Genomic DNA, 14,825 nt, shown 5'->3' with positions numbered 1-14,825 from the left:
GGCATCCTATACACAAGGCCTTTGTGTGGGCTTTCCAACAACAGTCTTTGGCTAAGACAGACTCAGGACTAGGACAACTGCAAGTTGAGCCAGCAGGACCCAAGCAATTGTTTTAAAACAGAGCTGACTACTGACAAAAACAAGGCTATTCAGTGTCTGTAACAGAATGAGCTCTTTACTCTGGGCCCACAAATATAAAATGGTATGTTATATAAAAGAAAGAAGCACAGAAATATAAATCCAAACGTACTCTCATGTAGACTTTATTATGAATTGGCATATTTTTCTGTTTCAAAAGCAAGATTACAATTTTTAAAATCACAGGTAAAAGCACAAGGTGAGAGTTGCAATTCACTCTTCTAGGTAGAGAACTAAATGAGGTTTTTTGTTGTTTTTTAAACCACCAGAACAGTAATAGAAGCCACTTTGTATTATCTAGAATCATCAATTTTCACAACGTGGTGGGCAGAAACCTGGATGTCCCTCTTTCAGGGCATCTGTGAGATCAAAACTATTTTTGTAATAACACTAAGATGTTACTTGCTTTTTGCACCATGTCAACATTTGTACCAATGGTGTAAAAGCAATGGTGTGTAGACACTGCTGAAGCCTTAGTAGGGATCGAGCAAAGCTGTAAGAAGCACTGAATTGTATTCTTCATCACCACCCAAATTGGGGTTGGAATACTGGTTTCACTTAAGAATGTTCTTGATGCAGCAGTAAAAATTATTCATTTTATTAAGTCTTGAGCCTGTGTACAGCTTTTTAATATATTGTGTGACAAAATAGGCAGTACACATAAAGCACTTCTGCATACCAGCAGATGTTGTCTGGAGAAAAAGCACTTAAGTGATGAGCTCCAAGTTAAACCAGCTGCTTTTTTTCATAGAACACCATTTTTACCTTCTGAAAGAACAAATGATAAGCTATGGCTATTCAGACTTAGCTACCTGACATTTTCTTGGGGAAAAAAATGAGCTTGCTACTTCAAAGAAAACAACTGACAGTATCTCTTGCTAATGAAAAGGCTGAGTTTTATGTAAAAATTAGAATTTTGGAAAACATTTGATATTTATGGCCTGACAGCTTCCCATTAATTAAAGACTTTTATGATGAGATGGGTAGTGATATTAATCAATGTGAGGATTTTCTGAGGGGAAAGGAGTACTGTATAATGAAATGTGTCAATATTTGGAGATCTGCAAAACACAGTGAATACCATTTCAAGTCACTAATGCATGTTATAAATCAGGCATGGGTAAAAGATCCATTTGAAGTTCACGAAAGACCAACAGGTTCATAAACAATTTCAGATTCCATACTCCAACAAAGAAGCTAGCACTTGCTGAGTTTTTGTATAGTATCAAAGAAGATTCAGGCTGGGAGCAGTGGTTCACACCTGTAATCCTAACACTTGGGAGGCTGCAGAGTGGACCACTTGACCTCAGGAGTTCACGACCAGTATGGGCAACACAGCAAAACTCCACCTCTACAAAAAATCACCAAAAAAATTAGCCAGCCATGGTGGCATGCGCCTGTAGTCCCAACTACTTGGGAGGCTGAGGTATGAGAATCCCTTAAGCCCAGGAGGCAGATGCTGCACTGAGCCAAGACAGCACCACTGCACTCCAGCCTGGGCAACAGAGAGAGACGACCTTGCCTCAAAAAAAAAAAAAAAAAGATTAAATTACCTGAAAAGGCTATTTAAATAATATTCCTTTCCTTTACCAACTACATATCTGTGTAAGCCTAGATTTTTGTGTATTTCCTTTTTTTTTTTTTTTAAGAGCTGGGGTGTCTCACTCTGTCACCCAAGCTGGAGTGCACTGGCATGATCATAGCTCACTACAGCCTTGAATTACTGGGCTCAAGTGGGATCCTCCCAAGTAACTACAGTCTACAGGTGTGCACCACCATGCCTGGCTAATTTTTAGTTTTAGTGTTTTTTGTTGTTGTTGTTTTGGTTTTTTTTTTGAGACAGAGTCTGACTCTGTCACCCAGGCTGGAGTGCAGTGGCGCTATCTTGGCTCACTGCAACCTCCATCTCCCAAGTTCAAGCGATTCTCCTGCCTCAGTCTCCCAAGTAGCTGGGCCTACAGGCACATACCACCACGCCTGGTTAATTTTTGTATTGTTAGTAGAAACGGGGTTTCACCATGTTGGCCAGGCTGGTCTTGAACTCCTGACCTCAGGTGATCTATCCACCTCGGCCTCCCAAAGTGCTGGGATTACAGGCGTGAACCACGGCTGTAGATTTTTTTTCTTTTATAGACAGGGTCTCACTATGTTGCCCAGGCAGGTCTAGAAATCCAGCCCTCAGGCAATCCTCCCACCTCCACCTCCCAAAGTGCTGGAATTACAGGCATGAGCCACCACACCCAGGCTTCTTCATATATTTCAACCAAAATAATTTATTGCAACAGGTTAAATACAGAAGCAGACAAAAGACTCCAGCTGTCTTCTATTAAATAGCCATTCATTACAGGCCTCTATTGCAATGCCATGCTTCTCTTAATTTTGTTTTGGAAAATAGTTATTTTCCTAAATTATTTGTTAACTGGTAATGGGTTTATCATTGTTATTTTAAATGAGCATTTTTAAAAAATTGTTTTAATTTATAATAGAGGAAATATTGACAGTACAAACAAAGTTCTTGGGATTCTCAATTTTTTTTTTTTTTTTTTTTTTTTTTTGAGACAGCTCTTTCACCCAGGCTGGAGTACAGTGGTGCAATCTCAGTCCCCTGCAACTTCTGCCTCTTGGACTCAAGCCATCCTCCTGCCTCAACCTCCGAGTAGCTGGGACTACAGGCATGCACCATCACACTCAGCTAATTTTTTTTTTCTTTCTAGTTTTTTTTTGTAGAGATGAGGTCTCACCATATTGCCTAGGCTAGTCTCAAATTGCTGGGCTCAAGTGATCCTCCCACCTCAGCCTGCCAAAACACTGAGATTACAGGCCAGGATTCTCAATTTTTAAGAGTGTAAAAGTGTCCTAAGACCAAAATATTTGAGATCCCTAATGTAGGCAATACCATTTCTCAATGCAGGTTTATTATTTTTAGTTCTTCTTTTGAGAGACAGGGTCTTGCTCTGTTGTCCAGGCTGGAGTACAGTGGCCTAATTATAGCTTACTGCAGCCTCAAACTTCTGGGCTCAAGCACTCCTCCTGCCTCAGCTTCCTAAGTAGCTAAGACCACAGGCATGCACCACCACGCCTGGCTACTTTTTTTTTGTAGAGACCAGGTCTCACTAGCTGGCCTCAAGCAATCCTCCTGCCTCAGCCTCGCAAAGCACTGAGATCACAGGTGTGAGCCACTGCATCAGGCCACAGGTTTATTTTAAATATACATTTATCTCTATAGTTATAAAACCAAAGAGTACTACATATTTCTACATTCAGTTTACTCAGGGATATATACACATATACACATATCACATTATCAACAAAATAATAACATAGGTCTTAATCAGTAGGCCATCTATAATAAAAAGTGAATACTTGGCCAGGCGCGGGTGGCTCATGCCTGTAATCCCAGCACTTTGGGAGGCCGAGGCAGGCGGATCACGAGGTCAGGAGATCAAGACCATCCTGGCTAACACGGTAAAACCCCGTCTCTACGAAAAATACAAAAAAATTAGCTGGGTGTGGTGGCGGGTGCCTGTAGTTCCAGCTACTTGGGAGGCCGAGGCAGGAGAATGGTGTGACCCCAGGAGGCGGAGCTTGCAGTTAGCCGAGACAGTGCCACTGCATTCCAGCCTGGGCGACAGAGCAAGACTCTGTCTCAAAAAAAAAAAAAAAAAAGCGAATACTTTTTTAACAGTAATTTCAACAGCCATACATGACTGCACTCTATCTAGAAGGTAAACAGTATTTAAAAGACAAGCTGAGCTTGCAGGGTTAATTAGTTGATGGCTTTTTTGTTGTTTTTTTTTTTTGAGACTAAGTCTCACTCTTGTCACCCAGGCTGGAGTGCAATGGTGCAATCTTGGCTCACTGCAACCTCTGCCTCCCGGGTTCAAGCAGTTCTGCCTCAGCCTCCAGAGTAGCTGGGACTACAGGTGCCTGCCACCATGCCCAGCTAATTTTTGTATTTTTAGTAGTGACAGGGTTTCACCATGTTGGCCAAGCTGGTGTCAACCTCCTGACCTCAGGCGATCCACTCGCCTCTCAAACTGCTGGGATTACAGGGGTGAACCACCATGCCTGGCCTTTTTTTTTTTTTTTTTTTTTTTTTGAGACAGAGTCTCACTGTCACCCAGGCTGGGGTGCAGTGGTGCAATCTCGGCTCACTGCAATCTCTACTGCCCAGGTTCAAGCAATTCTCCTGCCACAGCCTCCCGAGTAGCTGGGATTACAGGTACCGGCCACCGCGCCTGGCTAATTTTGTTGTATTTTTAATAGACACAGGGTTTCACCATCTTGGACAGGCTGGTCTTGAACTCCTGACCTCATGATCCACCTACCTCGGCCTCCCAAAGTGCTGGGATTACAGGCGTGAGCCACCACGCTGGGCCCTATTTTTTTTTTTTTTTTTTTTGGAGACAGAGTCTCGCTTCGTCACCCAGGCTGGAGTGCAGTGGCACAATGTCGGCTCACTGCAACCTCTGCCTCCCAGGTTCAAGCAATTCCCCTGCCTCAGCCTCCTGAGTAGCTGGGAACTACAGGTGCCCACCACCATGCCCGGCTAATTTTTGTATTTTTTGCTAGAGACAGGGTTTCACCATGTTGCCCAGGCTGATCTCAACCTCCTGACCTCGGGTGATCCACCCACCTCAGCCTCCCAGAGTGCTAGGATTACAGGTGTGAGCCACCACGCCCAGCCAGTTTATGGTTTTATATTAGATTGTAACATACATGTATTTATAATATATAATATAGGGAGAACTAAAGCAAAGATTATTCTGTCTCAAATTTAGTGTCATATTGCAAAAAAAAAAAGGTGTAATTAGCTGATTTTTCTGAAAAATCCTTTGTGATATGACAAATCATATAACCTTTGAAAAGCATTGGAAAGAGAATGGCTATAAAGACTAAACTTAGTTTGTCTTCTGAAAGAGGTTACCACGCAGCTGTAAGACACAAACTTTCAGAACAATGAAATGATCTGCCAACCCCAGTCCTGCTCCACACTTTTCACTTCCACTACTATCATCTTTTGCCTAAGAATTCAACACAAAGGCCAGACTTTTGAGAAGGCAATAGAAATAGGAAAGTGGTAAGGGCAACATTCAATAAAAGAAAACTAATTTACTCATCCTTGCAATGTTAATACTTCCAGAGAATACTATCCAAGCATATTAAATAAGAAGAAAACAAAGAATACACCAAGTAATTGGGTGGGATGAGGAGGAGAAAAAGGGCACCAAAGGCAAAGAGAAACTACGAAGAAAATTGAGGATACGACAACAGCGGCCAAGAAGAATTTTCAGGCTAACAAATGTGATCAAAAGTGAAAAGGAAAATGTCACACACAGGAAAACTTAGAAATAATAAACAGTCATCCCAAGGTCATGATCAACATACAGCTCTTAAAAATGAACCAGAGGGGGAAAAAATACTATTTGGAAAGTCTCTTTTTTAAAAAAATTGCATCAAAATTACAACAGATCCTCTAATTTCATTTTTAGTGATTTAACTTACAAATTTTGGTTTACAATTTAAAGATTCTTTTCATTCACTTTAAAATCTAAATATTTCTGGCCAAGCGTGGTGGTTTACGCCTGTAATCCCAGCACTTTGGGAGGCCGAGGTGGGCAGATGAGGTCGGGAGTTCGAGACCAGCCTGGCCCACATGGAGAAACCCTGTCTCTACTAAAAATACAAAATTAGCCAGGCGTGGTGGCGCATGCCTGTAATCCCAGCTACTCAGGAGGCAGAGGCAGAAGAATTGCTTGAACCCGTGAGGCAGAGGTTGCCATGAGCCATGATCGCACAAGAATGAAACTCCATCACAAAAAAACAAAAACAAAATCTAAATATTTCCTTTTCTCTTCTTCCTTTCTTCCTTTAGTTTTATGCCTTCTCTCTCTTTTTTTTAGAGATGGAGTCTTGCACTGTTGCCCATGCTGGAGTGCAGTGGCGTAATCATAACTCACTGCAACCTCCGCCTTCCGGGTTCAAGTGATTCTCCTGCCTTAGCCTCCCAGAGTAGCTGGGATTACAGGCGCCTACAACCATGCCAGGCTAATTTTTGTATTTTTAGTAGAGACAGGGTTTTGCCATGTTGGCCAGGCTGGTCTTGAACTCCTGACCTCAGGTGATCCACCCGCCTCGGCCTCCCAAAGTGCTGAGATTATAGGTGTGAGTCACCACGCCCTGCCTATGCCTTCTCTTTATACTCAAAACTTTCTCTAAGACAAAACTATGTGACCACTTCCACAAGTGACTAATACCTGATCCAAGAAACCATGGTAGACATCTTTGTTGCCTCCAAAGTTTTGAAGGATAATGTAAGTCAAAGCTTTTAATAGCATAAATAAAAGGTACTCTTCACAGCAAAGTAACTTACAGAATCTTAAAGTATGGCTAACACAAAATCTGAAGTAATCAACCCAGCTTGCTCCTTTGACATGAACTAAAAAAGCATACATCCCCTCCACCTCTTTTTCAGGGTTTCTGGTTGTTTTTTCTTCTTTTGAGAGGGAGTCTCGCTCTTGTTGCCCAGGCTGGAGTGCAATGGCACCATCTCAGCTCACTGCAACCTCCGCCTCCTGGGTTCAAGCAATTCTCCTGCCTCAGCCTCCTGAGTAGCTGGGATTACAGGTGCCTGCCACCACACCCGGCTAATTTTTGTATTTTTAGTAGAGACAGAGTTTCACCATGTTGGTCAGGCTGGTCTCAAACTCCTGACCTCAGGTAATCCGCCCTCCTTGGCCTCCCAAGGAGTTGGGATTACAGGCGTGAGCCACCACACCTGGCCTTTTTTTTTTTTTTAAGACAGGGTCTCACCCAGACTGGAGTGCAGTGGCGCCATCTTGGCTCACTGGCAACCTCCCCACTAGCAACCTCCGCCTCCTAGGCTCAAGCGATTCTCTTGGGTCAGCCTCCCATGTAGCTCGGATTACAGGCATGCACCACTACCACCTGGCTAATTTTTGTGTTTTTAGTAGACACAGGGTTTCGTTATGTTGGCCAGGCTGGTCTTGAACTCCTGACCTCAAATGATCCACTGGCCTCAGCCTCCTAAAGTGCTGGGATTACAGGCGTGAGCCAGTGTGCCCAGTCTGTTTTGTTGTTGTTTTTTTTTTGAGGGAGTATCACTCTGTTGCCCAGGCTGGAATGCAGTGGCCCTAACACAGCTCACTGTAGCTTCAACCTCCCCAGGCTCAGGTGATCCCCGCACCTCAGCCTCATGAGTAGCTGGTACTACAGGTACATGCTATCATTCCCAGTTAATTTTTGTACTTTTTTTGTATAGATGATGTTTCGGCATGTTGCCCAGGCTGGTCTCAAACTCCTGAGCTCAAGCAATCTGGACTCAGCCTCCCAGAGTGCTGATTATACAGGCATGAGCCACTGCACCTGGCCTCAAGCTAGTTTTTTTCCTAATATAGAAGTCAAAAAACTTTATGTAAACAAAATTATTATTCACTGTTCAAATTTCAACTTTAAGTCACATTAAGCACATAAAGGCAAACAAGTTTTCCAAAATTCATTTCTTCCTTTGAATGTTTCTGAATACTTAGAAAAGTCTTAAATTTTGAAGCACAAATACCTTTTCCCACCAATTAAAAACTTCCCAAATGTTTTATACCAACAATTTTAAAAGCTGACAACTTTTTAAAGTTTCCAGAGAGGTGGTAGTAGCCATTAGTTGCAGAAAAAAGTCAACTTTGTTCTCCTGCCATATTGATATTTTCTAACATACTTTTAAATTTACATACAATGAAATTCACTTTTTGGTTTACGGTTTTAACAAAGTTGCATACCACCACTGTGGGTTTATTTTTTTTGAACAAATTGTCAAGCTATCCACAAACAAGAAGGATTACAAAAAGTGCTTTATCAATCCTACCTCAATTAGTATTTGGCAACAACGGCTTCTATAAATGAGAACCATAACACAACCACTAAAATAATAAAAATGGAAAAGCCAATACTAACAAAGTAAAGGTGTCATAATAGAGTTTATATATATGTACTGGACTTCTTCCTTCTAGAATTCTTTTAAGAGATCAACCCAAAATGATACTGCAAAAGGTACTCATTCATTCACTCTGAAACAAAAGTTCATTTTCTCCTTATAAAATCTATTAGTAAAAGAAACTTTCCTACTAAGGTTTTAAATTCCACTAGCTGTTGGCAATATAAAGTTGTTCAAAATATTACCCATGTTTTTGTTTTTTGTTTTTTTCATTTCCCATTAGGGAACAAAAAGAAAAGCCAATAAATATATAATGCTTTTATCTTAAGGATTTAACTCAAATTTCCATCCTGTTTTGAGGCATCTTTGAAGGCAACAATTTCAAAACAGTACCTAAGTATCTATCAGGTGGCTAGACAGCAAACACTGAAACTCACTTCATAGACATTAAATTATGCTAAGCTTTACTGAACTGAGACAGCCACAAATGTTACTTCAAAATAATTCCTATAATAAAATGGCTCATTAAAAAAAATCATTTCCTCTCAGCATACTAGTTAATCTTATTTTCAAATAGTGTACTATATTATCCCAACTCAGCCTCCAGAGTAGCTGGGACTACAGGCATGAGCCACTGCACCTTACTGTACTTTAGTATGAGATCCATTAGGCCGGGTGCATTGGCTCATGCATGTAATCCCAGCACTTTGGAAGGCTGAGCCACATGGATCATGAGGTCAGGAGTTCAAGATCAGCCTGGCCAAGATGGTGAAACCCTGTCTCTACTAAAAATACAAAAATTAGCTGGGAGCAGTGGCACATGCCTCTAATCCCAGCTACTCGGGAGGCTGAGGCAGGAGAATCACTTGAACACCGGCGGCAGAGGTTGCAGTGAGCCAAGATCGCACCACTGCACTCCAGCCTGGGTGACAGAGACTCCATCTCAAAAAAAAAGAGAGAGATCCATTAATAAATGTTTTCTTGAAACTAAGTAAGGGTCTAATTAACAACTGTTAAAATCTAGGTAGAGGATGTAAGAATACTTTAATATTCTTCTGAGTTTATTGAGTTTAAAAAGTAAAACTTTGAAAACATTAGCTAAATATAAACCTCATAAGAAGTTTAATCTGCTGTAGTATGGTTTTTGTTCTTGTTTTTTTTTTTGAGACAGTCTTGCTCTGTCACCCAGGCTGGAGTGCAATGGTGCGATCTCGTCTCACTGCAGCCTCCTCTTCCTGGGTTCAAGCGATTCTCCTGCCTCATCCTCCCAAGTAGCTGAGATTACAGGTGCCTGCCACCACGTCAGGCTCATTTTTATGTTTTTAATAGAGACGGGGTTTCGCCATGTTGGCCAGGCTGGTCTCAAACTCCTGGCCACAAGTATCTTCCTGCCTTGGCCTCCCAAAGTGCTGGGATTACAGGCATGAGCCATCATGCCCAGCCTATGGTTTCATCTTTCATAAATTTTTTTTTTAATGTATTACTGGAAGTCTCTGAATCCAGACCTGTGAGGAGACTGACATACTTGTCTGGCTCTCAGTTCTGTAACCTCTGACAAACCACTTATACATACTAGTTTCTCTCCTCATTTGTATAGCTATTTTAAAAGGTATATGAAAATCATTTACAAAGTTCTTATTTTAAATACTTTGTATCAATGTGTTATTACTCTTCATTCTTTTAGACTGTCCCGGTGACTTATATGATCAAAACAGGACAAAGTAAGATACAGAGATCAGGTTTCAGATATAATCTCTAAAAATGAAAATTAATATATTACATACAGCACCTCTGTGACGAATATGATCAAAACAGGACAAAGTAAGAAATACCAGGTTTCAATACCTCTAAAAATGAAAATTAATATATTACATATAGTATCTAAAATAATTGTTATGTGGCTCTTGCAAACAATATAAAAGTTACCTATGTGTCCATATAAGACAGTAAGTAACCAACCTTTTCTGGCATTATCCTAGAATGAACAGTAGGTAAAATTTCCAAGATATTTCTAGCGGAGATCCTGACAAGGCAAAATAGAGGTAGTACAGAACGTTCACTAGATTGGAAAGTACACCTACTCAGAAAAAAGGGTTGTCAGACTAACGTGAAATTCTCAAATATATAAACCAGGTCACTCATTACCTCGCTAGTTCAGAGCACTAAGAAAAACTTTTTCATTTTCCTTCATTCTCTTCTCCGTACCACAGTTTAGCCTGGACTCTTTCCTGCTTTTTTTTTTTTTGAGACACAGTTTTGCTCGTCACCCAGGCTAGAGTGCAATGGTGCGATCTTGGCTCACTGCAACCTCCGCCTCCTGGGTTCAAGTGATTCTCCTGCCTTAGCCTCCCAAGTAGCTGGGATTATGGGCACTTGCCACCATGCCCAGCTAATTTTTTGTATTTTTAGTAGAGACAGGGTTTTACCATTTTGGCCAGGCTGGTCTTGAGCTCCTGACCTCAGGTGATCCGCCCACCTCAGCCTCCCAAAGTGCTGCGATTACAGGCCTGAGCCACTGCACCCAGCCAGGTGCTGTTATTCTAGAAGGTATGATAAATAGTTTATAAAAGACACATAAAAGTAAGTTTCAGAGATCTGCTCATGTCTATAGTTAACACTACTGTACTGTACACTTAGAAATTTGTGTAGAGGATAGGTCTCATGTTAAATATTCTTACAATTAAAACCATAAAATATTGATACCATACTGAAACTGAAGTTATCCATGCAACTAGTTTTTGTGCCTTCTTAAATTATGAAAGTAATTTGTTTTTATTATAGAAAATTCAGAAAATACAGAGAAAAAGCCACCCATAATCACATCAGCAAGAAATCACCACTACTATTATTTTGGTGTCTTTATTCCAATCCCATGTGTCCGTGCATGTGTACACATTTTAACAAAACTGGTAGCATAACACAATTTTGTATTCTATCCCCTTATGTTATTACATGCCTTTCCCCTATCATTATATGTTCTAGAAAAACACGACAGTCCATGTTGTGGATATGCTTTCTTATTGCTTATTTATGGGTTTGTTCTTGTTGCTGTGTTGTTTTGTTTGTGGGTTTTTTTTTTCTTTTGGTATTGTAACATTTAGATAAACACCTTATAGAGAAAAGTCTTGCTCCACAGCTCTAATTATTTCCTTAGACAGTTCCTTTAAATGTACTTCTGGGTCAAACAGTAAGGACATTTTTAAGGCTCTTGAAAAAGATGACTAGGTTTCTCTCTAGAAAGGGTTTATATGACTTTATGAACTCTAACCAATGATATATTAGAGTGGTCCACCTCTCTATGCAGTTCCTAACCTTACAACAAAACCATACTTTTATAGGACTTAGTAAAAAACCAAGAATAAGACACACTTGTTACCATACCTACCCAAGTTTAAAATATAAAAGTTTAAGGCAGTTAACATTAGTCTGCATCTGTCTTACCAATATATATATAGGCAATAAATGGTAATAAAATTTATGGGGTAGGAATAGAAATACTGGGCTTAAAAGCATCTTAGAAATCATCTAAACACCTAATTTTAGGAGTCAAAAAAACAAAGACACCCCCAGCACTCAAAAAGTGGAGACTCATCAGTTGTACACAGCAAACTAGGCATCACAGAGCCTGAGTTTTCTAATTCTTAGACCTTAGCAATATCTAGAAAGGGACTCAAAAACTCAGTATTCTTATTCACAAAATGAAGGGGTTTAATCATAAGCTCTCTAAAATCCCTTTTAAAATTTTGCAATTTTTACAAACTAGGTTTAACAGGCTCTCCAGTGAAGGGGAAAGCACAGAACCTGCTTTTGAATACCTGTGTTCAAGCACCAGTTTTATCCTTCATAAAATTAGGATTTTTATATCTGGGAATGGTGCCACACACTTGTAGTCCCAGCTACTCCGAAGGCTGAAGCGGGAGGATCACTTGAGCCCAGTTCAAGACCAGCCTGGGGAACACAGCTGAGAATCCCATCTCTTGGAAAAAAATTTAAAAATGATTTTTATAGTATTTACCTCATAATGAAATGGCTCCATTGCCTGGGGGATACACCCGTGGTTGTCTCGAGCCAAGAAAGAATTCAGGACATGGACACACACGAGGAGTGGGTTTAGGAGCGGAAAGTTTAATAGAGAAAGGTTCCTCACGCTGAGAAATGTCACCCAAGAGAGGGTCTCCGGGTTTGGGGTGAAACGCAATCGATTTTGTACAGAGGCTTGAGGAGGCGGTGATTTACATAGGGCCCAGAGGATTGGTTTGACCAGATGTACCATTTACATAGCCTGTCTAAAGACTGGCCCTCCCACCCTAATTTTTTGTTATGCAAATGTGGCTCCTACCTGGGGCCGCCATGACACCTGCACCCTGCACCCATGGTTTTACCTAGTGGTCGCCAAGACGCCCACATAGGGTGACAAGGAAAAGGGAGCGAGAAACCCCATATTGAATGTACCTGGCTTCCAGATATAGCAGGCGACATTTACATATAAAAGCTTCTAGCCTGCATATTTTTGCTTGCAGCTTGACTTTTCAGGCTTTCTGTTAGAAAATAAATGGTTGGGGGGTTTTTTTTTTTTTTGGTAGAGTCTCGCTCTGTTGCCCAGTCTGGAGAGCAGTGGAGCGATCTCAGCTCACTGCAACCTCTGCGTCCCGGTTCAAGTGGTTCTTTTGCCTCAGCCTCCAGAGTAGCTGGGATTACAGGTGCACGCACCCCCACACCCAGCTAATTTTTGTATTTTTAGTAGAGATGGGATTTCACCATATTGGTCAGGCTGGTCTTGAACTCCTGACCTCAAGTGATCCACCCACCTCAGCCTCCCAAAGTCACCAGCCGGGAGCTGCTTTTTATTAAAGGAAAATTCCACCGAGAACTCTTTTACCCTTTCTAGCTGCCTAAAAATAACTTAACTCCTGTATTATAGTAAGGTGTGAGAATTCCATAAACTACGAAACTATACAAACATAAGGTTTAATTACATATGTGCAAACTCTACACATTTAAGGTGTTATTTTGGAGCATCAGTGTATCAAGCAAGAAAAGGTTCTAAACTTAAACTGTGATTTCAAGGCAAAACAAATATTACATAAGGTATCAGGTGTACAAAGCAGTGTCATGAAAATGAGCATATCTGAACAAAAGCTGTGACAGAATTAAGGCCAAATAACCTATCATAAATGTACAGAATGAAAAGAACAGCCCGGTTTTAGGCAAGGACTTCCCAGGGAGGTTTAGTAAGCCAGCTGGTAGAAAGGAAAAACAAAGGTATTTTTAGGGAAGGATAGGGACGCTCCCATTGTGCAAGGAAGGAAGGAGAGCCAGTTAACAGCTCCATCAAGCTCTACTAGGAGTGTCTACGTAAATGAAATTCTGCTTTTAAAATGCCTATTATATAAAGGTCTCTAGAAAACTCAAGCCATGTTCTACAAGCCCTAGCAGCCTGACAATTCACTAAGCATAGAAGGGGAAAAAAAAACTAGGAAAAAAGTGTGGCAGCCCCTTTCTTCCTTTGTAATATAAATGTTTGGATATATTTAAGATAAATACCACATAAATATTGCTAAACGTGGATTCTGTTTTTCTAAGTTTTAACAAAATATGAAAAGAACAAAGACCACCAACGAAAGTGGATGGGAACATAAGTATTCTACACACAGTTCCATTTTGGAAGGCTCTAGGGCCTATTGAAATTGGGTGTTGAAAAAAAAAAAAGATAACACAGGAAAATTATTGTAGTTTACCTCTGTCTCCTACAAGCTGATGTATTTGGCAGGGTTACTATTTTCCAGGGCAAAGCAGGTCTTTTTTTTTCACGTTTTGACTAACGAACTAGAGGCTACTGCAAAGAAGAAAAAAGAACAGTGTTAACGCATTTATTTGCACAGCACCCCAATCTTGACCCTCAATTTTTTCAACCGCCCCCACAAATAAAGCCCGGCTGTTTAGACCTGGTGAACCGCCAGGAGCCTGGAGCTCTTTGTATTAAGCAGCTTCTCGGTTAGGGCGCCCTCCTCCGGCGCCATGCAGCCTCTCCAGGTCAGCGCCAGACGCTGGCGGCGCGCTCTAACCTAAGGCCCACACCCGTCTCTTCTTTTCTAGGGGATGCGGAGACGCTGGTAGCGGGGCCAGGAAGGCTCCGGACGGAGCAGCTTTTCTGGACCACAGACACACTGTCCCGGCGCCCACCGCAGGCCGCTCCTCCCCAGGCCCGTGACAGTGCCCCGCTGGTTTCCGCCGCGCAGCCGGGACTGGAGCTCAGACGGCCTTCGCCAGCCACCCCAACCCAAGTCCCCACCCTCGCTGAAGGTTCGAGGACCACCCCGCTTTCCCGAGAGGAGCCGGGCGGCGGGTACTTATCTCCGACCTCCGGCGAGTGGGAGAGGCCGCGCGACCGCCCGTCCTCCAGCTACAGGAACCGCACGGTACGCGCCAAGCACAGCCTCAAAATGGACTCGCAGCTACGGCTAGCTCCTCCCCCTTCCCCCTCCCGCTCCCCCTCTCCCGCCACCTCCCTCTCCCCCTTCCCCTCCCCTTCCCTCTCCCCCTCCCTCGCCACCTCCCTGTCCCCCTCCCTCTCCCCCGCCACCTCCCTCTCCCCCTCCTCCTTCCTTCCCCTTCGCCCGCCTCCGCCTGCACCTCCGGCCCCGCCTCCCGGTCCCGCTTCGCCTGCGTCCCGCCTCCCCGGCCGCGCCTCGCCCTGGCGGAGGGAGCCGGGTGGTGAGACCGCGTTCCTTCCGGCGTC

At 42.3% G+C, this 14,825-nt stretch overlaps 1 protein-coding gene across 10 annotated transcripts in view; it reads right to left on the bottom strand.

Annotated features, from left to right (window-relative positions):
* Window positions 1-14,825, bottom strand: part of TRIM13 (tripartite motif containing 13) — a 21,568-nt gene extending 6,743 nt beyond the window's left edge. Inside the window, exons 1-3 of one of the 10 annotated variants that reach the window (XM_055244689.2) lie at window positions 14,720-14,825; window positions 13,825-13,922; window positions 10,513-10,626 (exon numbers count right to left, since the gene is read on the bottom strand). In XM_055244689.2, coding sequence (XP_055100664.1) covers window positions 10,513-10,515 — 3 coding nt within the window. In that variant the 5' untranslated portion in view covers window positions 10,516-10,626; window positions 13,825-13,922; window positions 14,720-14,825. Of the gene's footprint in view, window positions 1-8,106; window positions 8,847-10,512; window positions 10,627-13,824; window positions 13,923-14,031; window positions 14,553-14,719 lie in introns of those variants that run through there. The other 9 variants (XM_055244688.2, XM_063619174.1, XM_055244685.2 and 6 more) reach the window with 9 other exon arrangements.

Source organism: Symphalangus syndactylus, chromosome 15 (assembly GCF_028878055.3).
Source record: "Symphalangus syndactylus isolate Jambi chromosome 15, NHGRI_mSymSyn1-v2.1_pri, whole genome shotgun sequence".
NCBI lineage: Eukaryota > Metazoa > Chordata > Mammalia > Primates > Hylobatidae > Symphalangus > Symphalangus syndactylus.
Note: the sequence above shows the minus strand (reverse complement) of the source record. Positions and strands in the feature narration are given on the sequence as shown.